At 40.2% G+C, this 27,669-nt stretch overlaps 1 protein-coding gene across 2 annotated transcripts in view; it reads right to left on the bottom strand.

Moving 5' to 3' along the window:
* LAMP2 (lysosomal associated membrane protein 2) overlaps positions 1-27,669 on the bottom strand; it is a 275,991-nt gene that overhangs the window by 40,217 nt on the left and 208,105 nt on the right. The window contains exon 9 of one of the 2 annotated variants that reach the window (XM_053699288.1): positions 12,616-13,088. The exons of the other annotated variant lie outside the window; for it this stretch is intronic. Coding sequence (XP_053555263.1) covers positions 12,949-13,088 — 140 coding nt within the window. The 3' untranslated portion in view covers positions 12,616-12,948. Of the gene's footprint in view, positions 1-12,615; positions 13,089-27,669 lie in introns of those variants that run through there. 2 annotated transcript variants of the gene reach the window in all.

The following is a 27,669-nucleotide window of genomic DNA, read 5'->3' as shown; positions in this document are numbered from 1 at the left end:
ATCCCTTACCCCTACTTCAGAACATTGTGAGGGTATATCGGATACGGCTACTAAAGCGTCAGAAGGCTCAGCATTTGTTCTTAACCCAGAGCTGTCATGCTTTCCTTGTAAACCAGGCAGTTTAGATAAAACCACTGTGAGGGTTGTATTCATAACTGTGGCCATATCTTGTAAAGTAAATGAAGTTGACGCACTAGAGGTACTTGGCGTCACTTGTGCGGGCGTTACTGGTTGTGACACTTGGGGAGAGCTAGATGGCAAACCCTCTATTCCTTCTGTCTGAGAATCATCTATTGCTATATTTTTAAGTGCTATAATATGCTCTTTATAATTTATAGACATATCAGTGCAAGTGGTACACATTCTAAGAGGGGGTTCCACAATGGCTTCTAAACACATTGAACAAGGATTTTCCTTGGTGTCAGACATGTTAAACAGGCTAGTAATGAAACAAGCAAGCTTGGAAAACACTTTATTCAAAGTAAATAATACTTAGAAAAAAACGGTACTGTGCCATTAAGAGAAAAAAAGATGCACAAACTCTGCAAAACAGTGTAAAAAAGCAGTAAACTTTACGAAATTTTTACAGTAGAATCATAAAGCCTTAGTAAGTTTGCACAGCCAGCCAAATAAACAATTAACCCCTTAATGTAAAAACCGGATTGACAAAACGTCAGAAACCGGTATAAAAACGTTCAGCACCTTGCCACAGCTCTGTTGTGGCGCCTACCTGCCCTTTAGGATAGATTTGTGGGGAAAAAAATTCTTTTAGGCCCTCAAACACAGCAGGACCCTATGGAGAAGCAGCTGAATGTCTTCAGAGTAAAAGAAACTGCTCAACTGAGGTGCAAAAATAGGCCACTCCCACCTCACTCGATGTCAGTGGGGCCTAAAAAAAAAACACACCAAAGTGTTTCTAAACTAGCCATGTGGGTTAATAACCCTTAAACAAGTCACAAAGACCCCTTAAAGTCCCTCAAAAAACATTAAGTATTCAATAGAAAAAAATGTTCTTTCCCATAAGTGCCAACCAGTAACAAATGAGCCCTTAATTTAAGCTGGGATTCTTTCTATTAAGTGTCTGAATACAGCTTACCCTTCCCTCATGGGGATATTGTCAGCCTTTTCTAGAATTATCACAGTCTGTCTAGAAAAAAATTGACTGCACATACCTCAATACAGCTTAGCATGCAAACCGTTCCCCCAACTGACGTTTTCCTGTACTCCTCAGCCTCTGTGGGAACAGCAGTGGATCTTAGTTACAAAGTGCTAAGATCATCATCCTCCTTGCAGAAATCTTCATCCCTTTTCTGCCAGAGAGTGAATAGTACACACCCGTACCATTTAAAATAACAAACTTTTGCTTGAGAAAATAAAAACTAACATTTTTGTCACCACACTCACTTTACCCTTCTAGCAGTTAAGCAGGCAAAGAGAATGACTGGAGGAGTGGAACTATATAGACAGCTCTGCTGTGGGTGCTCTCTTTGCCACTTCCTGTTAGGAAGGAGAATATCCCACAAGTATGGATGAATCCGTGGACTCGATACATCTTACAAGAGAAATAAAGGCCTTCCAAACCTTGTGAAAGATTCTCCTGGTGAAAAAATGTTATGAGATGGAGCGCTTAGGAAAAGCCTCTGTCGCTCTGATACACGGGTGTACTAGCCCACCCTGAACTTAAGAGATGTATAGATAAAATTGTGTAGAGAGCGCTCTCTACACAATTTTATCTATACAGAGATTCTTCTGGTTACAGGCTTTCGAGCCTGAATCAAGGTTTCAATCACAGAATCAAAGAAACCTCTATATCTAAGGACTAAACATTTCCATTATATCAACTTCAGAGACTTGAGTTCCAGATGGAAAAACAGACCTTGATAATGAAGGTATGACTGCAGAGAAAGAGGCCAAGGAGGGCAGCTGGACATCTGAACCAGATCTTAATACCAAATCCTGCGAGACCATGTTGGGGTTATCAGGATTACTGAAGATTTATTTAGGCTTATCTTGGAAATCACTCTGGGTAGAAGTAACAGAGGAGGAAACAGATAAGCAAGCTGAAATGACCAAACAACTACTAGAGCATCCACTAACTCTGCCTAAGAATCCCTGCACCTTGCAAAGAACCTGGGAAGTTTGTTGTTCAAATGAAAGGCCATCAGATCTATCTCTGGGAGATCCCAAAGATCCACAATCTGATTGAACACATCATGGTGAAGAGACCATTTCCCTGGATGTAGAGAATGACGACTGAGAAAGTCTGCCTCTCAGTTGTTCACCCCTGGAATATGAATCGCAGAGACTAGACAGGAATTGGTTTCTGCCCATGAGAGAATTCAAGACACCATCATTGCTAGAGAACTGTGAGTTCCCCCTGATGGTTGACATAAGCCACTGCTCCCGAAGAACCCAAACTGCCTGTGCTCAGAGACCCCTAAATTGTTGAAGAAACAAAAAGTCAGCTGGTGTAAGATTCTGCTAAAGGATAAGACTGAGCTTGAACCAAGATGTCGTCCAGGTATGGAAACACTGCAATACCCGGAGACCTGATAAAAGACAAAAGAGCACCCAGAACCTTTGAGAATATTCTTGGAGCTGTAGCCAGACCAAATGGTAGAGCGACAAATGGAAAATGCATGTCCAGAAAGGCAACCCTTTGAAAACTGGAAATGTTCTTGTGAATTTGAACATGAAGGTAAGCATCCTTTAAATCTATTGTGGACATAAACTGACCTTGTTAAATAAAAGGCAGCATTAGGTAAAATAGTTTTCATTTTGAAAGATGAAATCCCTACAAATTTGTTCAAAACTTTCAGATCCAGAACTGATCTGAAAGTACATTCCTTCTTTGAAACAATTAAGAGATATGAATATAATCTCATCCCCTGTTCCCCAAAGGAACTGGAACAATCACTCCCATATCTTCTAGATCTGAGATGGACTTGAAAAAAAGCTTGAGCTTTTACAGGATTCCTTGGAACATTGAATAGGAAAAAACCTTCCCCTGGGAGGCCTTGTTCTGAATCCTATTTGATATCTGTGAGAAACTATATTCAGTACCCAGGGATCTGGAACAGACTGAAACCAAACCTCATGAAAGAGGATTAATCTAAACCCTACCAGAACTTCTGGATTGGGGACTGCACCTTCATGCAGTTTTGGTAGTAGGAATACATTTCCTACCCTGCTTAGACTTGTTCCAGGTAGCACTAGGTATGCAGACTGAACCAGGTGTGTCTTGCTTCTAAGCAGAGGAGACAACCTTTAGTTCCTTATTCTGATGAAAGGAACAAAAGCAATTAGAAGATTTAGATATCCCTCTAGACTTTTTGTCCTCAGGAAGAAAAGCCCCTTTTCCTCCAGTAACAGTAGATGATATAAAATTTAAATCAGTACCAAACAGCTTCTTTCCCCGAAAGGAAAGAGATAATAATCTGGATTTAGACACTATATCAGAATACCAGGATTTAAGCCATAAGGCTCTCCTAGCAAGCACTGCTTAAGATATGCTTTTGACATTAATCTTCATAATATCAAGTACAGCATCACAAATGAAAGAATTGGCCCTCTTGAGTAAACCCAAAAGATTTGCAGTAGCAGAGTCATCAGAATATTGCTATGAAAGACTAGACAACCAGTAAGTAGAAGCAGCAGCCACATCAGCAATATAAATAGCTGGCATAAACAAATAACAAATTTGTAAAAAGACTCTTCTATGAAAAACTTTTCGAATAGTAGTACGTTTATCCAGAGTGGAAATGGCCCCATCAACCTTGGGAACTGTTTCCCAAAAATCAATCTGAGCAGCAGTTAGAGGATATAACTTATAAACATTACAGAAGGAGCAAAATAAATTACCTGCCTTAGACCATTCCCTAGAAATCATGTCAGAGACAGCATCAGGAATAGGGAAAACCTCAGGGAGTTTAACAGTCTTAACAACTGAATTTAAACTATTACAAGTCTTATCCATCAGAAACTTTAGGATCGTTAACCCCTAAAGTAATTAAGACCTCCTTTAGAAGAGAACGAATATGTTCATCTTTAATCAAAAAGAGAAAATATCAGGTACATCATCAGTTGAAGAGTCCTCATCACCAGAGGAAACAACACCCCATCAAAAAGACATAACAGTATCCCTGGTCAGGGCACATAGAACTTGTAGAAGGTAAAATCTGAACTGACCTGTTACGCTTGTTTGAAGGCGGGAGAGCAGCAAATGTCTCAAAAACTACAGCCCTGATAAAAAAAATTCACAGTAGGTGAAACCATATCAGTATTCTTCTGTAATGAACAAACAAAATTGGAAACTGGAAGAAATTAGAAAATGAACAAACAGCATTAGAATGTCTGATTGCATTAATAATTCTAACCATGAGTCACATAACTGAGCTGGAGAAGGCACATCAGCTCTTTTACAATAAGCACACCTAATAATGGTAAAAAGATGTTCAGTTGACTCAGTTTATTGGGTAGATTTAGGGACAAAATCAGACTGCTTCAGTATAGCATATGGCAAAGCAATGCAATAAACACTATAAACCCTATAAAAAGCTCTTGAGGAATGGAAATCACTTACCCCCTAAGTAGCTTTAATTTGCTTTGCCATATGTTTTTAACACAAATAATACATTTGCAAGATTTTATTTAACATTCCACTGATTAGCCAAAATTTTTTTACAATACTATTTGAATAGTGTCCAAAATATACAGCACCTGAAAGCAATAGGCGTGCAAGCTATAGGGGTTCTGCACAATACCCCAGCCAGACTGTAATTCAACAACGTTTCAGACCCATGTCCTTTGTCATGTATATTTGAATGTTATTTTGCTTGTTAAACAGACAAACTGCAAGCCTGTGACAAAATTACATATAATAACTTACACAAACCATCAGGCTGATCTTGCTCAAAGCCTTAATGCTTTCACAAACTTCATTATTGAGGACCTGTAATATCTTGCTGACACTGCATCTAACCTCCGCACACAGCAAATCCCTTAGCTCTTTCACCTCACTCACCCTGAGGCAGAGGACTGAAGTCAGATCATGTGACAGAACTACTCTTACTTACTAAGACAAGACACTTTTGCTTTATAGAATACATTTTCTTCCCTGTTGGATTATTCTCTAAAGCCTAGATTTGGAGTTTGGCGTTAGCCGTGAAAACCAGCGTTAGAGGCTCCTAACGCTGGTTTTAGGCTACCTCCGGTATTTGGAGTCACTCAAAAAATGGTCTAACGCTCACTTTTCAGCCGCGACTTTTCCATACCGCAGATCCCCTTACATCAATTGCGTATCCTATCTTTTCAATGGGATCTTTCTAACTCCGGTATTTAGAGTCGTGTCTGAAGTGAGCGTTAGACATCTAACGACAAAACTCCAGCCGCAGGAAAAAAGTCAGTAGTTAAGAGCTTTCTGGGCTAACGCCGGTTTATAAAGCTCTTAACTACTGTACTCTAAAGTACACTAACACCCATAAACTACCTATGTACCCCTAAACCAAGGTCCCCCCACATCGCCGACACTCGATTAAATTTTTTTAACCCCTAATCTGCCGACCGCCACCTACGTTATACTTATGTACCCCTAATCTGCTGCCCCTAACACCGCCGACCCCTATATTATATTTATTAACCCCTAACCTGCCCCCCAACAACGTCGCAGCCAGCTACCTACAATAATTAACCCCTAATCTGCCGACCGCAAAGCGCCGCCACCTACGTTATACTTATGTACCCCTAATCTGCTGCCCCTAACACCGCCAACCCCTATATTATATTTATTAAACCCTAACCTGCCCCCCACAACGTCGCCTCCACCTGCCTACACTTATTAACCCCTAATCTGCCGAGCGGACCGCACCGCTATTATTATAAAGTTATTAACCCCTAATCCGCCTCACTAACCCTATAATAAATAGTATTAACCCCTAATCTGCCCTCCCTAACATCGCCGACACCTAACTTCAAACATTAACCCCTAATCTGCCGACTGGAGCTCACCGCTATTCTAATAAATGTATTAACCCCTAAAGCTAAGTCTAACCCTAACACCCCCCTAAGTTAAATATAATTTACATCTAACGAAATTAATTAACTCTTATTAAATAAATTATTCCTATTTAAAACTAAATACTTACCTGTAAAATAAATCCTAATATAGCTACAATATAAATTATAATTATATTATAGCTATTTTAGGATTAATATTTATTTTACCGGTAACTTTGTATTTATTTTAACCAGGTACAATAGCTATTAAATAGTTAAGAACTTTTTAATAGCTAAAATAGTTAAAATAATTACAAAATTACCTGTAAAATAAATCCTAACCTAAGTTACAATTAAACCTAACACTACACTATCAATAAATTAATTAAATAAACTACCTACAATTACCTACAATTAACCTAACACTACACTATCAATAAATTAATTAAATACAATTATTACAAATAAATACAATTAAATAAACTAGCTAAAGTACAAAAAATAAAAAAGAACTAAGTTACAAAAAATAAAAAAATATTTACAAACATAAGAAAAATATTACAACAATTTTAAACGAATTACACCTACTCTAAGCCCCCTAATAAAATAACAAAGCCCCCCAAAATAAAAAAATGCCCTACCCTATTCTAAATTACTAAAGTTCAAAGCTCTTTTACCTTACCAGCCCTGAACAGGGCCCTTTGCGGGGCATGCCCCAAGAAATTCAGCTCTTTTGCTTGTAAAAAAAAACATACAATACCCCCCCCAACATTACAACCCACCACCCACATACCCCTAATCTAACCCAAACCCCCCTTAAATAAACCTAGCACTAAGCCCCTGAAGATCATCCTACCTTGTCTTCACCTCACCGGGTATCACACCGATCCGTCCAGAAGAGCTCCTCCGATGTCCTGATCCAAGCCCAAGCGGGGGGCTGAAGAGGTCCATGATCCGGCTGAAGTCTTCACCCAAGCGAGAGCTGAAGAGGTCCATGATCCGGATGAAGTCTTCATCCAAGCGGGAGCTGAAGAGGTCCATGATCCGGATGAAGTCTTCTATCAACGGCATCTTCAATCTTCTTTCTTCCGGATCCATCTTGCAGACCTCCGACGCGGAACATCCTCTTCTCCCGACGCCTACTAGCCGAATGACGGTTCCTTTAAGGGACGTCATCCAAGATGGCGTCCCTCGAATTCCGATTGGCTGATAGGATTCTATCAGCCAATCAGAATTAAGGTAGGAATATTCTGATTGGCTGATGGAATCAGCCAATCAGATTGAGCTTGCATTCTATTGGCTGATCGGAACAGCCAATAGAATGCGAGCTCAATCTGATTGGCTGATTGGATCAGCCAATCGGATTGAACTTGATTCTGATTGGCTGATTCCATCAGCCAATCAGAATATTCCTACCTTAATTCCGATTGGCTGATAGAATCCTATCAGCCAATCGGAATTCGAAGGACGCCATCTTGGATGACGTCCCTTAAAGGAACCGTTATTCGGCTAGTAGGCGTCGGACGAAGAGGATGTTCCGCGTCGGAGGTCTGCAAGATGGATCCGGAAGAAAGAAGATTGAAGATGCCGTTGATAGAAGACTTCATCCGGATCATGGACCTCTTCAGCTCCCGCTTGGATGAAGACTTCATCCGGATCATGGACCTCTTCAGCTCTCGCTTGGGTGAAGACTTCAGCCGGATCATGGACCTCTTCAGCCCCCCGCTTGGGCTTGGATCAGGACATCGGAGGAGCTCTTCTGGACGGATCGGTGTGATACCCGGTGAGGTGAAGACAAGGTAGGATGATCTTCAGGGGCTTAGTGCTAGGTTTATTTAAGGGGGGTTTGGGTTAGATTAGGGGTATGTGGGTGGTGGGTTGTAATGTTGGGGGGGGTATTGTATGTTTTTTTTTACAAGCAAAAGAGCTGAATTTCTTGGGGCATGCCCCGCAAAGGGCCCTGTTCAGGGCTGGTAAGGTAAAAGAGCTTTGAACTTTAGTAATTTAGAATAGGGTGTTTTAACATTTTCAAGTGTTCATTCTTTCATGGGAGGCTATATACCAACAGAGAGAGGGACCATCTTTTCCTGCCAACCTCCCTGGCACAGATATCCAAAGCTAGTAAAGTATAAGGGCTCTTTTATTTCTATGATTAAGGCAGTAACAGTCGAAAAGCGTAGGACGGATTGGTGCCTTGTCTGACATACCTTACTAATGGCGTTTTTAAGCATCTGATGTTTTCCTGATACTGAATAAATAAGTGCTTTTAAGAGGATCGCTGTGCCGTTGGTCTATTTGCTATACTATACTCTTACTTACACAGCTTGAACCTCGGCACTTTGGCAGCCACACTGTTATTGGAGCGAAACCGAGTCACATCGAACACCTCTTGGTTGGCGGGTTGAACGTCTGACGTCAGCCGTGTAGCATTGGAGCAGGACGGCTCCATCCGCAAAGCAGGTACCACATCCACACAACAACAGGAGAAAGGTCTGGGATCGAGGAGACCGAAGGAGCGGGGACCCAGACCGTACACTGAGAAGTAGTGACTGCTTTTTCTGGTGAGAGATCCACAGTCCTTTCTTGTTTCCCATATCCCTGTGAACAGTTTATACCCCCTACATTGGGTTTTCTTATGGTTACCTGTGACTGGCTCTATGAATCGCTGCTTCATTTACAGCAGTAAAAGCCTTGAGATGTGTTGAGGGAGTGCTTGTTTGTTTGTTTTCTGTTATTTCTCCTTTATATTTTAAAACTGTTTGCTTGTGTATAATTCTACTTGTTAACATCTTTTTATTAAAAATGCATTGTGCTAATTGTTCGAATAATAAATATTCAATTATTAAGTTTCTGCCTTTGTCTAATATTTGAACCACATTACTGAAAGAGATTGGTAGTATTAAGACTGATTTTAGATTATTTTTTTGCTAAAATTGTATTCTGGGTTTCCTTAGGATTCAAGTCACAGGCTTGCCTGGAGTGGCTGGACTGCGACAGATTAATTAAAGTGGAAAGGGTCTGTTAACCCGTTCTGTGCCAAACAAGTGACTGGCACAGGGTCGGTTCACCCTGGTTGTCACACAGGGTGTACAACTGTGTTAGGTTTTTAATTTCTACACCAGAATATGGTATAGTCTCAAGTAAGTCATGATGATCCATATGGGCCATAAACTCACCTGTTATCAAGGTATGAATAGATGAATAAAGAGACTATGTGTACAAATCTTATCTGTTGTTTCAAGACCACAAATTGATAAAATTGGCCTGTTTTCAAAAACTGAAAAAAGAGAAAAAAAAATTCCAAACTTGTTCTGATCGATAATCAGATTGTGTAAGAAGGCACCGCTGTTTAAGTTAAAAAGGAGGCTTGTTAATACCATTCCCAGTTGGTATCTTCCTGTAGGTTGAGTATTTTATTTATTTCTAAATTATTAGGCCTTTTGTAAATCACCATTGTTTCCAAGGGTTTCAGGGTAGACAAACCATTGTTTTTCTTTTTTCAGGACTATGTGATTGGAATGATTTACTTGTTTTTCCAGAACTTTTAAATCTTCTGCCTAGATTTTAAATTAACCATAGGATTTATCCTATGCAAGGTTCTGATATGAAAGAGACATACATTACAATGCTCAAAAAAGCCCCAAAGATTACGTGCGATTTCTCTCCATACTAGTGAGATATAATAAGTCATCAGTACCGCAAGGTTCCTCAAAGAAGAAATATTACTGTTAGATTTTAAAATGAACAAGAATTAAGTGTACACTTTGATAATTTGAGAAAATGTACTTAAGAGCAATAAGGAATAAAAAACCCAAACTTTTAGAGCAGAATCTATCTTAAATTTTGTTGGGGCTAATCATGAAAATAAAGTGAGAAACAAATCGTAATGTTGGGGATTAAATCACTACTTTGTATTATTAAGAGCCAATGATTTGTGAGTTGCTGGTAAAATCACAGCTCTAGGTATGCTACGGGCAGACTATAAGAAAATCCTATTTTTGTGTGATACTGGCACAAGGAAGTTAAATCTTACTGTGTGTGTTATTTGAAACGGGAAAGTAAAATCACTTTTGTATGTGTGTTAGCGCCGTCAAGAGGGCACCTTCACTGCTCTATATGAACTTCATGGTACAAAGTAGTTTGTTGCAGTGTATAGCTATAGAAGTACTTGGAAGTTGTTAGAGAAGGGTTTGGGCATTGAATATGCTCATGCGAGAAAGCTTTTATTTAACAATACCCCTAGAGCAAGTTGAAATATTTCTCCTTAAAGGGACACTGAACCCAATTTTTTTTGTGATTCAGATAAAGCATGCAATTTTAAGCAACTTTCTAATTTAATCCTATTCATTTTTCTTTGTTCTCTTGCTATCTTTATTTGAAAAAGAAGGCATCTAAGCTTTTTTTTTTGGTTTAGACCTCTGGACAGCACATCCCAGGTTGTTCTCCATAAATGGGCCGGCACCTAAACGTACATTCTTGCATTTCAAATAAAGATACCAAGAGAATGAAGAAATTTTGATAATAGGAGTAAATTAGAAAGTTGCTTAAAATGTCATGCTCTATCTGAATCACGAAAGAAAACATTTGGGTTCAATGTCCCTTTATGTTCCAAGAATAGGAAGAATCCACCTGAGGTACACCAAGGATGTATTTAGCTGCTGGACCTTCTGGAGACTGCACTGTACATTAAAAGACAAATGGTGCTGGAAAAAGATCCAGGGAAAAGAAGCAGAACAACAAAGGTTACATCCTTCCTTCTTGGGGGCCCATGAGAATTAGTATTAAAGAACGGCATGACAGGACCCAAACTAGCCAAGTGCAGCGCTGCCATAGGTTGCGGAGTGAGTGGACACAAGCAGCAACAGTAAACCCACGCAACTTTAGTCAAAATGATCAGAAATAAAACAGAACCCACAAGGAAGAGGCTTACGTAGAGAAAGCCTCTGTATAATTTCTACCTGCTCCACATGAGAGAATGTACCTCAGTCAGCAGTACTGAATATGAACACAAGAAACCAAAAGAAATTAAGTTTCTTGCATACCCCTCCTCCAACTAAATGTTTTGTCATTAAACTAGAAGTGATCTTTACTTCATTTAAAAATACAGGACACATATAGGTTTTATCTCATGCAGCACAAAAAGACTCAAAGGGATAGGAAATTCTAAATAAAACCTGCATAATTCAGACAGATTGTGTAAATTTTAAGACAATTAAATTTACTTTCCTTTAAATCAACCAATGTCAATAGATACAGTGAACCATGGATTCTTGGTCTTAAATATCACAACACAATTCTTAAGTTAAAGGAGTTAAAAAAAAAAAAAAAAAAGTGTTACCATTTTCTTCCAATACTGACAATATGTGAAACTACAAACAGAAAAGCAATCTGTCAGGAACAAAAAACAGCTCAGTGGTTTGTTCTTTGACCTGGCTACCACCTGGGAAGTAGCTTATTTTATCCCAATTGTGCTTATCAAAGAGGAGAACTTTCCTGAAGTAGATCAGTCTGATTCCACCTAACAAGGTCAGTCCAGCCCTGAAATACCAGGCAATTCTCTGAACAAGGGAAATTGCAACCCTAGACTATCATTTTGGCCTTGTTAGTGAGGTGCAGCGATACCCCTCTAAGTACATTGTGCAAGGTGTCCACATGTGGTTTCCCCATCACCCTTTCCCCAGGGTCATAATACAAATTCATACAGAAAGAAAAGAAATATGCCAGGAACGAACAACAGCTCAGTGGCTTGTTCTATGGCCCGGTTACCCCTCACTGACGAAGCCCAAAACAATAGTATGGGGTGGCCATTTCCTTTGTTCAAAGTAGAATTTCCTGATATTTCAGGGCTGGACTGACCTTGAGAACCCAAAGTAGATCCGGGCTAACAGGAGAGGAATCTCCAATTCAAACAGCTGTCTCCAGGAAAAAACATCCAAAGGATAAATGCAAGAGAAACCGGCCAAAAATAGAGCCAAAGCTCCATTAGCAGAAGGTAAGGGCTACAGCTTGTCAGACTGCAGACATGTTTCACGTGTGGCTACATGCTTGTTCACTGCTGTCTGAAAGCTGCACATCTAGCCTCCATTTAAAGGGGCCTTAGTCAATTAAAACAAATCAAGTAAACATATACATCATTGCTAGTGAAAGATACACAGATGAAATGACAGAGCTAATAATAGTCAAAACCTTCATAATACAATTACTTAACAAAGACTAACCTATTGTGAATAACCTAGGGTGTATTGGATATGGTAGACAAGATGTTTAATAGGTATATATAAGTGAGGCAGTTATTACTAGTGCATTACTGCAATTCTTTACATTTTTATCAATTTAGTTTAAATGAATACATTTACATCACTTTCTTTGTTGATGCCTTTGGGATGACTAGTGTTTAGTAGGAAGATCCATTTAGCTTCCTTATAATTAAGTTTGCACTCCCTATCTCCTGACCTTGTTAGGATGAGATATACTTCCGGAACATTCTACTCTGTGAGAAACAAAATTGAGCCAAAAGAGTCTGCTCTTATGTGGTACAAAAAAACCACCAAAAAAAAAAAAAAAAAGACACTGAATTGCATATTGCCCACAATAAATAAAAAACAAAAACACATCAGTATGTATAAAAAAAAATAATTGATTTTTATTTATTTATATCCAATAAGCAAAAAAAATAATAATAATAAAAAAAAAAAATAAGATTCATATATACTATACAGTTGATACATTGGTCAAAGTTAAGCAATATAATTAAATATAATTAAAACAGCAAAGTTGTATGCAGACAAAGACATTCCTACATATAATTTAAAAGTTCTTTCAATTTGTTTAACATGCTGGCAAGGTAAGTGGTAGGTTGGCATAATCTGGGATCATACCGTTTATGGCAAATGTATTTTTATGGCAATTAGGCAAATCAGTATTTTTATATGAGTAAGTCATGTGAAGTAATTCTTAAAAGTTTTCATATCCAGCAGATTGGTGTTTCTTGCGACCAATGAAATAAGCCACCGTCACTAGGATGACTAAGACACACAATGCAGCTCCCACGACTATTGGCACAGTGAAGTTCTGATCTGCAAAACAATCTTCAGCTACATAGGGAAAAAGGGGAAAATGCAAAAACATAGGAATAAAAAAACAAAAACAAAATAAAGCAAAAAACTCAATGGTAAAACAGCTTCTACAATTTGCAAGCCTTAAGAGAAGTGAAACTCAAAAGTTTTATTATGTAGTTTATTCTGTTCATTGCTAAGCCATTGTCATACTCCTGTGCTAGGCAAACTATATTTAAGATTTTAGTACATAACCTTGAAAACAACCAAGTGACCACTTGAAACAGTGATCACTTTACTAAATTGTCATCAAGGGCAGCTAATTTTGAGAGGGGAGCCCATACAGGCTTTTTGTGGATAATCACAAAAATGTATGCTTACCTAATTCTAATTACTAGCGGGAATTCAACTCCTGGCCACCAGGAGGAGGCAAATAACACCCCAGCAAAACATTTAAGTATCCCTTCCACATCCCATAACCCTCAGTCATTCATCTGACGGAATACAGAAAGAGAAGAAGATACCAAGGGTATAAAGGGGCCTGAAGTTTAGAAAAATAAAACAATAAGCTGTCCTATTTAGACAAAGGCGGGTCATGGACTCTCCATGCTAGGAAAGAAAATAATTTATCAGGTAAGCATACATTTTGTTTTCTTTCCAATGGCATGGAGAGTCCATGAATCCATTCTAATTACTAGTGGAAATCAATATCCAAGCTAGATGACACAGAATGGAAAAGGGAGAAAAAAAAAAAAAGACAGGCAGACCTAAATTGAGGGCACCAACGCTTGAAAAATATTTCTCCCAAAAGAAGCCTCATCTGAGTCAAAAACAGCCTCGTTTTAAAAAGCCCATGAAGAAGAGAACAGCCCTAGTAGAAAGAGCCGTAATCCTGTCAGTAGGCTGTTGCCCGGCTGTCTCATAAGTCAATCGAATGATACTCCTCAACCAGAAGGAAAGGAGTAGAAGAGGTGGCTGTCAGACAATTGCGTTTGAGCAAAGACTGCAAAAAAGAGCAGAAGATTTACAGAAACCTTTAGTAGACTAGAAATAGAAATTTAGAGCACAAACTACATCCTGGTTGAATAACAGACATTCTTTCTGAGAAAGATGAGGATACAAAGAACGAACTACAAAAGTCAAATGAAATTAAGGTCCAAAACCACCGTAGAAAGAAATCTTACAAAGGACCACCTTATTCGCATGGAAAGTAAGATGAGGTGGATCACACTGTAGAGCCAAAAATTCTGAGATACTACGAGTAGAAAAATAGCTAGTAAGAACAAAAACTATCCCAGACAACAATTTAATAATAAAATGCATATGCTCAAATGGAGCCTGAGCAGAACTCTAAGAACAGGATAAGGCTCATAGGAGGAGCAACAGGTTTGAACAACAGGCCTTATTCTGGCCAGCGCCTGAAAAAGGACTGAACATCTGGCAGGTCGGCCACATGTTTAACAGATTAGAAAAGGCAGAAATCTGACCTTTGAGAGAACTGACAGACAAACCCTTCTCCAGACTTCTTGGAGAAAAGACAAAATACAGGGTATACTCGCTCTACGCCAAAGTAAAGCCCGAGATTCTCACCAGTCAAGGTATGTGCACCAAACCTTATGTGCAAAGGTTACGAGGAAAAACCTTGCATAGACAAAACTAGGCGTTACAATCTCCAAGTAGTCAGCTTCAGAGAATCTAGATTTGGTTGAAGTTAAAATTCCTTAAAATAATATGTACAGTAGACGAAAAGATAAGCAGAAATACTGTGTATAACCAAGTCAAGATATACTTCTACTATAAAAGAAAGGGATAAAACATTGAAATGCTAACAATCCCTAAAAACAACACAAATAAGGACCGTAGAAGAAAAATGAAGATAAGCAGACATAATTATAACAATTTCAGTAAAATGCTTCTTCTACTGTAGGACAGGGACAAAACATGAAATGTTAATCTCTAAAACATACATTTAAAATGCATAGCAGCAAAGGATAAGATAAGCAAATATATAATGCTTATAACAATATCAAGTATATACCTCTACTGTAGAAGAATAGGCATAACTCGAGTAAATGATAAAAATCCCTGAACTCACTTTAAATATGCACAGCAGACAAAAATCCGATAAACATAATGCCTATGACAAATTCAAGAATACACGTCTACTGTAGAAAGATAGGGATAAACCGAGTAGATGTTAATAATCCCAAAAACACACATTTAAAACGCACAGCAGACAGATATTGTTATGCGCATTATGTCTGCTTATCTTATCTCATATTTTACAGTAGAAAGGGATAAACTGAGTAGATGTTAATAATCCCCAAAACACACATTTAAAACCCACAGCAGACAGATATTGTTATGAGCATTATGTCTGCTTATCTTATCTCTTATCATATTTTACTGTAGAAAGAAAGGGATAAACCTAGTAAATGTTAATAATCCCAAAAATACACATTTAATATGCACAGCAGACAAAAGATAAGCAGACAATGCTTTTAACAAACTCCCGTAAATACTTTTACTGCAGAAAAAAGGGCTAAATCACGAAAAACATAATTTATACTTATTTGATAAATTATTTTCTTTCCTGGCATGGAGAGTCCACAAATCCATTCAATTACTAGTGGGAATTCAACTCCCGGCCACCAGGTAGAGGCAAAGAACACCCCAGCAAAGCCTTAAGTAGCCTCCCATTACCCACAATCCCCAGTCATTCAGCTGAGGAATTATGGAAAGAGAAGACACAAAGAGTATAGAAGTGCCCGAGGTTTAGAAAAATTACAAAAAGCCGTCTTAAAAATAAGGGCGGGTCGTGGACTCTCCATGCCAGTAAAGAAAAGCATTTATCAAGCAAGTATAAAGAATGCTTTCTTTCCAATGGCATGGAGAGTCCACAAATCCATTAAATTACTAGTGGGAACCAATACCAAAGCTAGAGTCCACAGAATGGAAGGGAGGAATACACAAGACAGGCAAACCTAAACAGAAGGCACCCCCGCTTGAAGAACTTTCTTCCCAAAAGAAGCCTTAGCTGAGGCAAAAACATCAAATTTGGAAAAAGTATACAATGATGACCAAGGAGCCGCCATGCAAATCTGTTCCAGAGAAACATCATTTTTAAAGGCCAAAGAGAAAGCGACAGCCCTAGTGGAGTGAGCCGTAATTTTCTCTGGAGGTTGCTGTCCAGCTGTCTCATAAGCTAATGAAAAACACTTCTCAACCAGAAGGAGAGAATAGAATAGGCCTTCTGACCCCTCCATTTACCTGAAAAGACAACAAAAAGAGCAGAAGATTGACGACAACCTTTTGTGGTCTGTAAATAGAACCTTAAAGCACACACAACATCCAGATTGTGCAATTAAGACAAAGGATTAGGACAAAATGAAGGAACAACAATTTCTTGGTTGATATTGCGTTCCGAGACCACCTTAGGTAGAAAACCTAATTTAGAACAGAAAACCGCCTTAACCGCATCAAGAATAAGATAAGGAGAATCACACTGTGGAGCTGAAAGCTCAGAAACTCTATGGACAGAGGAAATTGCCAGCAGAAAAAAAAAACATTTCATGACAATAACTTGATATCAACAGAATGCATAGGCTCAAATAGAGCCTGCGGCAGAACTTAAAGAACCATATTAAGACTCCAAAGAGGAGCAATAGACCTAAACACAGGCCTGATTCTAAACAAAGCCTTGACAACAGATTTGAACATCTGGCAAAATTGACAGATGCTTCTGCAGAAGAATAGACAGACCCTTTAGGATACTGATAAACCCTTCTCCAGGCCCTTCTGAAGAAAGGACAGAATACGGGGAATTCTCACCTGACTCCAAGAAAAATCCCTAGATCCGCACCAATGAAGATACCTATGCCATACCTTATAATAAATCTTGCGAGAAACAAGCCTGAAACATAGGCCTCTATTTATCAAGCTGTCAACCGCAAATACGCTGGAATTCCACAGCGTATTTGTGGCAAGCCTGATTCGCTGTGGTTATCAAACCCTACAGACCGGCAAAAGTAGAAAATAGTGACGTCACATAGATCCGCTGGACTCAGTCCGACACAGATCGATGGTTACGTCATTACAGATGTTCCGAACGCAAGTTCTGTACAATCTGACTACTTTTGCTATTTATCAAAAAACTAGCAGGTACGCTCGCCACTATTCCCGGTCCAGCGTACCTGGTTTTCAATCCGCCTCCCTGGAGGCGGTGGATGCCATAGGAATCAATGGGAGTCTGACAGCAGCGAAAGCTTAGGTTCGCTGTTGCCCGATATCCCTTTGATTCCTATGGGAACGTCTACACCTAACACCCCTAAACTGCCCCCCCCACACCGCCGCCACCTACATTATACTTATTAACCCCTAAACCGCCGCTCCTGGACCCAGCCGCAACTAAAGTGTTTAACCCCTAAACCGCTGCTCCCGGACTCCGCCGCCACTTACATTATATTTATTAACCCCTAATCTGACCCCCCCACAATAAATTTATTAACCCCTAATCTGACCCCCCTACACCGCCACCACCTACATTAGATTTATTAATCCCTAATCTGACCCCCCTACACCGACGCAACCTACATTAAATGTATTAACCCCTAAACCTAAGTATAACCCTAACAACCCCTAACTTAAATATAATTTAAATTAATCTAAATAAATATTCCTATAATTAAATAAATTATTCCTATTTAAAAATAAATACTTACCTATAAAATAAACCCTAAGATAGCTACAATATAACTAATAGTTACATTGTAGCTATTTTAGGATTTATTTTTATTTTACAGGCAAGTTTGTATTTATTTTAACTAGGTAGAATAGTTATTAACTATTTAATAACTTCCTAGCTAAAATAAATACAAATATACCTGTAAAATAAAACCTAACCTAAGTTACAATTACACCTAACACTACACTATAATTAATTACCTAAATACAATTAACTACAATTAAATAAAATTATCTAAAGTACAAAAAACAAACAAAAACTAAATTACAGAAAATAAAATAATTACAAGAATTTTAAACTAATTACACCTAAAACCCACCACCCACACACCCAACGCTACTCTAAAACCCACCAATCCCCCCTTAATAAAACCTAACACTACTTCCTTGAAGATCACCCTAACTTGAGAAGTCTTCACCCAACCGGGCAGAAGTGGTCCTCCAGACGGCCAGAAGTCTTCATCCTATCCGGGCAGAAGAGGACCTCCAGACGGACAGAAGTCTTCATCCAGGCGGCATCTTCTATCTTCATCCATCCGGAGCGGGTCTATCTTCAAGACATCCGACGCGGAGCATCCTTCCAGGCCGACGACTACCCGACGAATGAATATTCCTTTAAATGACGTCATCCAAGATGGCGTCCCTTGAATTCCGATTGGCTGATAGAATTCTATCAGCCAATTGGAATTAAGGTAGGAAAAATCCTATTGGCTGATGCAATCAGCCAATAGGATTGAAGTTCAATCCTATTGGCTGATTCAATCAGCCAATAGGATTAATCTTGCATTCTATTGGCTGTTCTAATCAGCCAATAGAATGCGAGCTCAATCCTATTGGCTGATTGAATCAGCCAATAGGATTGAACTTCAATCCTATTGGCTGATTGCATCAGCCAATAGGATTTTTCTTACCTTAATTCCAATTGGCTGATAGAATTCTATCAGCCAATCGGAATTCAAGGGACGCCATCTTGGATGACGTCATTTAAAGGAATATTCATTCATCGGGTAGTCGTCGGCCTGGAAGGATGCTCCGCGTCGGATGTCTTGAAGATGGATCCGCTCCGGATGGATGAAGATAGAAGATGCCGCCTGGATGAAGACTTCTGCCCGTCTGGAGGTCCTCTTCTGCCCGGATAGGATGAAGACTTCTGGCCGTCTGGAGTACCACTTCTGCCCGGTTGGGTGAAGACGTCTCAAGGTAGGGTGATCTTCAAGGGGGTAGTGTTAGGTTTTATTAAGGGGGGATTGGGTGGGTTTTAGAGTAGGGTTGGGTGTGTGGGTGGTGGGTTGTAATGTTAGGGGAGTATTGTATTTTTTTTTTTTACAGGTAAAAGAGCTGATTACTTTGGGGCAATGCCCCACAAAAGGCCCTTTTAAGGGCTATTTGTAATTTAGTGTAGGGTAGGGATTTTTATTATTTTGGGGGGCTATTTTATTAGGGGGATTAGATTAGGTGTAATTAGTTTAAAATTCTTGTAATTATTTTCCGTAATTTAGTGGGGTTTTTTGTACTTTAGATAATTTTATTTAATTGTAGTTAATTGTATTTAGTTTAGGTAATTAATTTAATGATAGTGTAGTGTTAGGTGTAATTGTAACTTAGGTTAGGTTTTATTTTACAGGTATATTTGTATTTATTTTAGCTAGGAAGTTATTAAATAGTTAATAACTATTCTACCTAGTTAAAATAAATACAAACTTGCCTGTAAAATAAAAATAAATCCTAAAATAGCTACAATGTAACTATTAGTTATATTGTAGCTATCTTAGGGTTTATTTTATAGGTATTTATTTTTAAATAAGAATAATTTATTTAATGATATGAATATTTATTTAGATTAATTTAAGTTAGGGGGTGTTAGGGTTAGACTTAGGTTTAGTGGTTAATAAATTTAATGTAGGTGGCGGAGTTGTGGGGGGGCAGATTAGGGGTTAATAAATATAATGAAGGTGGCGGCGGTGTGGGGGGGCAGATTAGGGGTTAATAAATATAATGAAGGTGGCAGCGGGGTTAAACATTTTTAGTTGTGGCGGTTTAGGGGTTAATACATATAATGTAGGTGGGCTCCGGGAACGGCAGTTTAGGAGTTAAACACTTTATTAGAGGTGCGGTGGGCTCTGGGAACGGCGGTTTAGGGGGTAAAACAGTATAGTATAGTGTGGGTGCTTGGTGACAGGGTACCAAGAAAGCTGCGAATAAGCCGAAGAGCAGCAAGATCAATGACTGTTAGTTAACAACAGTCCGCTGCTCATCGCTCCATACTTGGTGCGTGGCTTTTGACAGCTTTCTTGATAATTTTGGAGAGCGTATTCAGGTCCGTGGCAGCAATGTTAGGTGTTCTTAGGCAAGCGTATTGGTGCCGTCGAATGCAAGTAAGTCGACGGCTTGATAACTAGAGGCCATAGTCTCAATAACCTTCACAGAAAAAACACCTCTTCAGGACAAGACTAAGCGTTCAATCACCAAGCAGTCAGCTTTAAAAAGACTAAATTTCGAAGGGAGGAAGGAACCTTGAAGTAGAAGATCCTTCCTCAGAGGCAATTTTCACAGGGGAAATGACGACAACCTCACTAGGTCTGCAAACCAAGTTATGCGAGGCCACGCTGGAGCTAGTAGAATCACAAAAACCTGCTCCTGTTTGATACGAGCCATCATCCAAGGAAGGAGGACAACCGGAGGAAACAGATAAATTAGACCGAAATCCCATGGCACTGTCAGGGCATCTACCAGAGCTGCTTGGTGATCTCCTGATCCTGCTCTGTATCTTGGAAGCTTGGCATTTAGACGAGATGCCATCAGATCCAGCTCTGGAACTCAGCACTAGAGGGTTAACATCAAGAAAACTTCCAGATGGAGAGCCCATTCACCTGGATGAAAGATCTGCCTGCTCAGATAATCCGCTTTCCAGTTGTTCACCCCTGGGATATGAATGGCAGAGAGACGACAATTGTGAGACTGACCACTGACGAATGCGAGTCACCTCCTTCATAGCTAACATGCTCCAAGTTCCTCCTTGGTGGTTGATATAAGCCACCGGGGAGATGTTGTCCGATTGAAATCTGATCAACCGGACTAAAACTCAGTTGAGGTCATACTGAGAGCATAGAGAATTGTGTTCAAATCTAGGATATTTATAGGAATGGCAGACTCCTGAGTCCAAAAGTCCCTGAAGCTCTTAGGGAGCCCCAAACTGCTCCCCAGCCTAACAGGCTGGCATCCGTAGTCACAATCTTTTAAGAAGGTCTCAGGAAACAAGTGTCCTGAGACAAAAGGTCCTGGGAGATCCACCAAGACAGAGACATCCTTGTCTGAGTCTAAACTATCCACTGAAAGAGATCCGAGTGGATTACGCTCCATTGATTGAGCATACATAACTGTAGAGGTCGCAGATGGAAGCGGGAAAATGGAATAATGTCCATGGATGCCACCATGAGACCAATTACTTCCATGCATACAGCTACTGATGGACAACAGAGGACTGAAAAGAGACAGGCCTCCAGAAGCTTGACTTTACTGACCTCCGTAAAAAAAAATCTTCATAGATACAGAGTCTAAGATTATCCCCAGAAAAACATAATTTATGCTTACCTGATAAATTTATTTCTCTTGTAGTGTATTCAGTCCACGGGTCATCCATTACTTATGGGATTATATCTCCTTCCCAACAGGAAGTTGCAAGAGGATCACCCAAGCAGAGCTGCTATATAGCTCCTCCCCTCACATGTCATATCCAGTCATTCGACCGAAACAAGACAAGAAAGGAGAAACCATAGGGTGCAGTGGTGACTGGAGTTTGAATTAAAATTTAGATCTGCCTTAAAAGACAGGGCGGGCCGTGGACTGAATACACTACAAGAGAAATAAATTTATCAGGTAAGCATAAATTATGTTTTCTCTTGTTAAGTGTATTCAGTCCACGGGTCATCCATTACTTATGGGATACCAATACCAAAGCTAAAGTACACGGATTATGGGAGGGACAAGGCAGGAACTTTAAACGGAAGGAACCACTGCCTGTAGAACCTTTCTCCCAAAAACAGCCTCCGAAGAAGCAAAAGTGTCAAATTTGTAAAATTTTGAAAAAGTGTGAAGTGAAGACCAAGTTGCAGCCTTGCAAATCTGTTCAACAGAGGCCTCATTCTTAAAGGCCCAGGTGGAAGCCACAGCTCTAGTGGAATGAGCTGTAATTTTTTCAGGAGACTGCTGTCCAGCAGTCTCATAGGCTAAGCATATTATGCTACGAAGCCAAAAGGAGAGAGAGGTAGCCGAAGCTTTTTGACCTCTCCTCTGTCCAGAGTAAACGACAAACAGGTAAGAAGTTTGACGAAAATCTTTAGTTGCCTGCAAATAGAACTTCAGGGCACGGACTACGTCCAGATTATGCAAGAATCGTTCCTTCTTTGAAGAAGGGTTAGGACACAGTGATGGAACAACAATCTCTTGATTGATATTCCTATTAGAAACTACCTTAGGTAAGAACCCAGGTTTAGTACGCAGAACTACCTTGTCTGAATGGAAAATCAGATAAGGAGAATCACAATGTAAGGCAGATAACTCAGAGACTCTTCGAGCCGAGGAAATAGCCATCAAAAACAGAACTTTCCAAGATAACAGCTTAATATCAATGGAATGAAGGGGTTCAAACGGGACACCTTGAAGAACTTTAAGAACTAAGTTTAAACTCCACGGCGGAGCAACAGTCTTAAACACAGGCTTAATCCTAGCCAAAGCCTGAACGTCTGGAACTTCTGCCAGACGTTTGTGTAGAAGAATAGACAGAGCAGAAATCTGTCCCTTTAACAAACTAGCAGATAAGCCCTTTTCTAAACCCTCTTGTAGAAAAGACAATATCCTAGGAATCATAACCTTACTCCATGAGTAACTCTTGGATTCGCACCAGTATAAATATTTACGCCATATCTTATGGTAAATTGTTCTGGTAACAGGTTTCCGAGCCTGTATTAAGGTATCAATAACCGACTCCGAGAAGCCACGCTTTGATAGAATCAAGCGTTCAATCTCCATGCAGTCAGCCTCAGAGAAATTAGATTTGGATGTTTGAAAGGACCCTGAATTAGAAGGTCCTGCCTCAGAGGCAGAGACCATGGTGGACAGGAAGACATGTCCACTAGGTCTGCATACCAGGTCCTGCGTGGCCACGCAGGCGCTATCAGAATCACCAATGCTCTTTCCTGTTTGATCTTGGCAATCAGTCGAGGAAGCATCGGGAATGGTGGAAACACATAAGACATGTTGAAGACCCAAGGGGCTGTCAGAGCATCTATCAGCACCGCTCCCGGGTCCCTGGACCTGGATCCGTAACAAGGAAGCTTGGCGTTCTGGCGAGACGCCATGAGATCCAGATCTGGTTTGCCCCAACGATGAATCATTTGAGTGAAGACCTCCGGGTGAAGTTCCCACTCCCCCGGATGAAAAGTCTAGCGACTTAGAAAATCCGCCTCCCAGTTCTCCACGCCTGGGATGTAGATCGCTGACAGATGGCAAGAGTGAGACTCTGCCAGCGAATTATCTTTGAGACTTCCAACATTGCTAGGGAACTCCTGGTTCCCCCTTGATGGTTGATGTAAGCCACAGTCGTGATGTTGTCCGACTGAAATCTGATGAACCTCAGAGTTGCTAACTGAGGCCAAGCTAGAAGAGCATTGAGTATTGCTCTCAACTCCAGAATATTTATTGGGAGGAGTTTCTCCTCCTGAGTCCATAATCCCTGAGCCTTCAGGGAGTTCCAGACTGCGCCCCAACCTAGAAGGCTGGCATCTGTTGTTACAATCGTCCAATCTGGCCTGCGAAAGGTCATACCCTTGGACAGATGGACCCGAGAAAGCCACCAGAGAAGAGAATCTCTGGTCTCTTGGTCCAGACTTAGCAGAGGGGACAAATCTGAATAATCCCCATTCCACTGACTTAGCATGCATAATTGCAGCGGTCTGAGATGCAGGCGCGCAAATGGCACTATGTCCATTGCCGCTACCATTAAGCCGATTACTTCCATGCACTGAGCCACTGACGGGCGTGGAACGGAATGAAGGACACGGCAAGCATTTAGAAGCTTTGATAACCTGGACTCCGTCAGGTAAATTTTCATCTCTACTGAATCTATAAGAGTCCCTAGAAAGGAGACCCTTGTGAGTGGTGATAGAGAACTCTTTTCCACGTTCACTTTCCACCCATGCGACCTCAGAAATGCCAGAACTATCTCTGTATGAGACTTTGGCATTTGAAAGCTTGACGCCTGTATCAGGATGTCGTCTAGATACGGAGTCACCGCTATGCCTCGCGGTCTTAGAACCGCCAGAAGTGAGCCCAGAACCTTTGTAAAGATTCTCGGGGCCGTAGCCAACCCGAAGGGAAGAGCTACAAACTGGTAATGCCTGTCTAGAAAGGCAAATCTTAGGTACCGATAATGATCTTTGTGAATCGGTATATGAAGGTAGGCATCCTTTAAGTCTACCGTGGTCATGTATTGACCCTCTTGGATCATGGGTAGGATGGTTCGAATAGTTTCCATTTTGAATGATGGAACTCTTAGGAATTTGTTTAAGATTTTTAGGTCCAAGATTGGCCTGAAGGTTCCCTCTTTCTTGGGAACCACAGATTCGAGTAAAACCCTTGCCCTTGTTCCGTCCACGGAACTGGGTGGATTACCCCCATTACTAAGAGGTCTTGCACACAGCGTAGAAATGCCTCTTTATTTGGTTTGCTGATAACCTTGAAAGATGAAATCTCCCTTGTGGAGGAGATGCTTTGAAGTCCAGAAGATATCCCTGAGATATGATCTCCAACGCCCAGGGATCCTGGACATCTCTTGCCCAAGCCTGGGCAAAGAGAGATAGTCTGCCCCCCCACTAGATCCGTTTCCGGATAGGGGGCCCTCTCTTCATGCTGTCTTAGGGGCAGAAGAAGGCTTTCTGGCCTGCTTGCCCTTGTTCCAAGACTGGTTAGTTTTCCAGCCCTGTCTATAACGAGCAACAGGTCCTTCCTGTTTTGGAGCGGAGGAAGTTGATGCTGCTCCTGCCTTGAAGTTACGAAAGGCACGAAAATTAGACTGTTTTGCCTTTGACTTGGCCCTGTCCTGAGGAAGAGTATGACCCTTACCCCCAGTAATGTCAGCAATAATTTCTTTCAAGCCGGGCCCGAATAAGGTCTGCCCTTTGAAAGGAATATTAAGCAATTTAGATGTCACGTCAGCTGACCAGGATTTAAGCCATAGCGCTCTGCGCGCCTGGATGGCGAATCCGGAGTTCTTAGCCGTTAGTTTGGTTAAATGTACAACGGCATCAGAAACAAATGCATTAGCTAGCTTAAAGGGACACTGTACCCAAATTTTTTCTTTTGTGATTCAGATAGAGCATGCAATTATAAGCAACTTTCTAATTTACTTCTATTATCAATTTTTCTTTGTTCTCTTGATATCTTTATTTGAAAAAGAAGGCATCTAAGCCGAGGAGCCAGTAAATTTGTGGTTCAGAACCATAGACAGCAATTGTTTATTGGTGCTGCCCAATCAGCAAGGACAACCCAGGTTGTTCACCAAAAATGGGCCGGCATCTAAACTTAAAATTCTTGCTTTTCAAATAAACATACCAAGAGAATGAAGAAAATTTGATAATAGGAGTACATTAGAAAGTTGCTTCAAATTGCATGCTCTATCTGAATCACAAAAGAAAAAATTTGGGTACAGTGTCCCTTTAAGTGCTTTAAGCTTGGCCATAATCTCATCCAATGGAGCTGTGCGAATGGCCTCTTCCAGAGACTCAAACCAGAATGCCGCAGCAGCAGTGACAGACGCAATGCATACAAGGGGCTGTAAGATAAAACCTTGTTGAACAAACATTTTCTTAAGGTAACCTTCTTATTTTTTATCCATTGGATCCGAAAAAGCACAACTATCCTCCACCAGGATAGTGGTACGCTTAGCTAAAGTAGAAACTGCTCCCTCCACCTTAGGGACCGTCTGCCATAAGTCTCGTGTGGTGGCGTCTATTGGGAACATTTTTCTAAATATCGGAGGTGGGGAAAAGGGCACACCGGGTCTATCCCACTCCTTGCTAATAATTTCTGTAAGCCTTTTAGGTATAGGAAAAACGTCAGTACACACCGGTACCGCAAAGTATCTATCCAACCTACATACTTTCTCTGGAATTGCAACCGTGTTACAATCATTCAGAGCCGCTAATACCTCCCCTAGCAATACGCGGAGGTTCTCAAGCTTAAATTTAAAATTAGAAATCTCTGAATCCGGTCTCCCTGGATCAGATCCGTCACCCACAGAATGAAGCTCTCCGTCCTCATGTTCTGCAAATTGTGACGCAGTATCAGACATGGCTCTCACATCATCAGCGTGCTCTGTCCTTAACCCAGAGCTATCGCGCTTGCCTCTTAATTCAGGCAATTTAGATAATACCTCTGTCATAACAGCAGCCATGTCTTGCAAAGTGATTTGTATGGGCCTCTCTGATGCACTTGGCGCCACAATATCACGCGCCCCCTGAGCGGGAGGCGAAGGTACTGACACGTGAGGAGAGTTAGTCGGCATAACTTCCCCCTCGTTGTCTGGTGATAATTTCTTTACAGATATAGATTGACTTTTATTCAAAGTGACATCAATACATTTAGTACACATATTTCTGTGGGGCTCCACATTGGCCTTCAAACATAGTGAACAAACAGATTCATCTGTGTCAGACATGTTTAAACAGACTCGCAATGAGACTAGCAAGCTTGGAAAATCCTTTCAAATAAATTTACAAGCAATATAAAAAAACGCTACTGCGCCTTTAAGAAGCACAAAAAAAATGTCACAGTTGAAATAGCAATGAACCAAATCAGTTATAGCAACCAAATTTTCACAGTAAATGTATTAAGTTAGAAAAGTATTGCACCCACTAGCAAATGGATGATTAACCCCTTAATACCCAAAAACGGATAATCAATTTAACAATTAACGTTTTTATCACAGTCACACACACTGTCACAGGTCTGCTGTGACTGATTACCTCCCTCAAAATGACTTTTGAAGACCCCTGAGCTCTCTAGAAACGTCCTGGATCAAGGAGAAAGAAGCAGGAAGACTGAAACTGAATTTTTACTGCGCAAAAAAGCGCTAAAATAGGCTCCTCCTACTCCTATTACAACAGTGGGAAACCTCAGTTAATCGTTTCTATATAGAAATAAACAACAGCCATGTGGAAAATCATGCCCCAAAAGATTTATCACCAAAGTACCTCACAAAAAACGAATAACATGCCAGTAAACGTTTTAAACATACACTTTAAAAGTTAGGTAGTGTTATTAATAAGCCTGCTACCAGTCGCTTCTACTGCAGTTAAGGCTTATACAATACTTCAGTATTAACAGTATTTTCTTAGTCAAATTCCATTCCTTAGAAAATTACTTATTGTACATACATTCACCAGCCTGATACCAGTCGCTGCTGCATTTAAGGCTGTACTTACATTACATCGGTATCAGCAGCATTTTCTTAGTCAATTCCATTCCTTAGAAAAACATAATTTATGTAAGAACTTACCTGATAAATTCATTTCTTTCATATTAGCAAGAGTCCATGAGCTAGTGACGTATGGGATATACATTCCTACCAGGAGGGGCAAAGTTTCCCAAACCTCAAAATGCCTATAAATACACCCCTCACCACACCCACAATTCAGTTTAACGAATAGCCAAGAAGTGGGGTGATAAAAAAGTGCGAAAGCATATAAAATAAGGAATTGGAATAATTGTGCTTTATACAAAATCATAACCACCACAAAAAAAGGGCGGGCCTCATGGACTCTTGCTAATATGAAAGAAATGAATTTATCAGGTAAGTTCTTACATAAATTATGTTTTCTTT

This window comes from Bombina bombina, chromosome 1 (genome assembly GCF_027579735.1).
Source record: "Bombina bombina isolate aBomBom1 chromosome 1, aBomBom1.pri, whole genome shotgun sequence".
NCBI lineage: Eukaryota > Metazoa > Chordata > Amphibia > Anura > Bombinatoridae > Bombina > Bombina bombina.
Note: the sequence above shows the minus strand (reverse complement) of the source record. Positions and strands in the feature narration are given on the sequence as shown.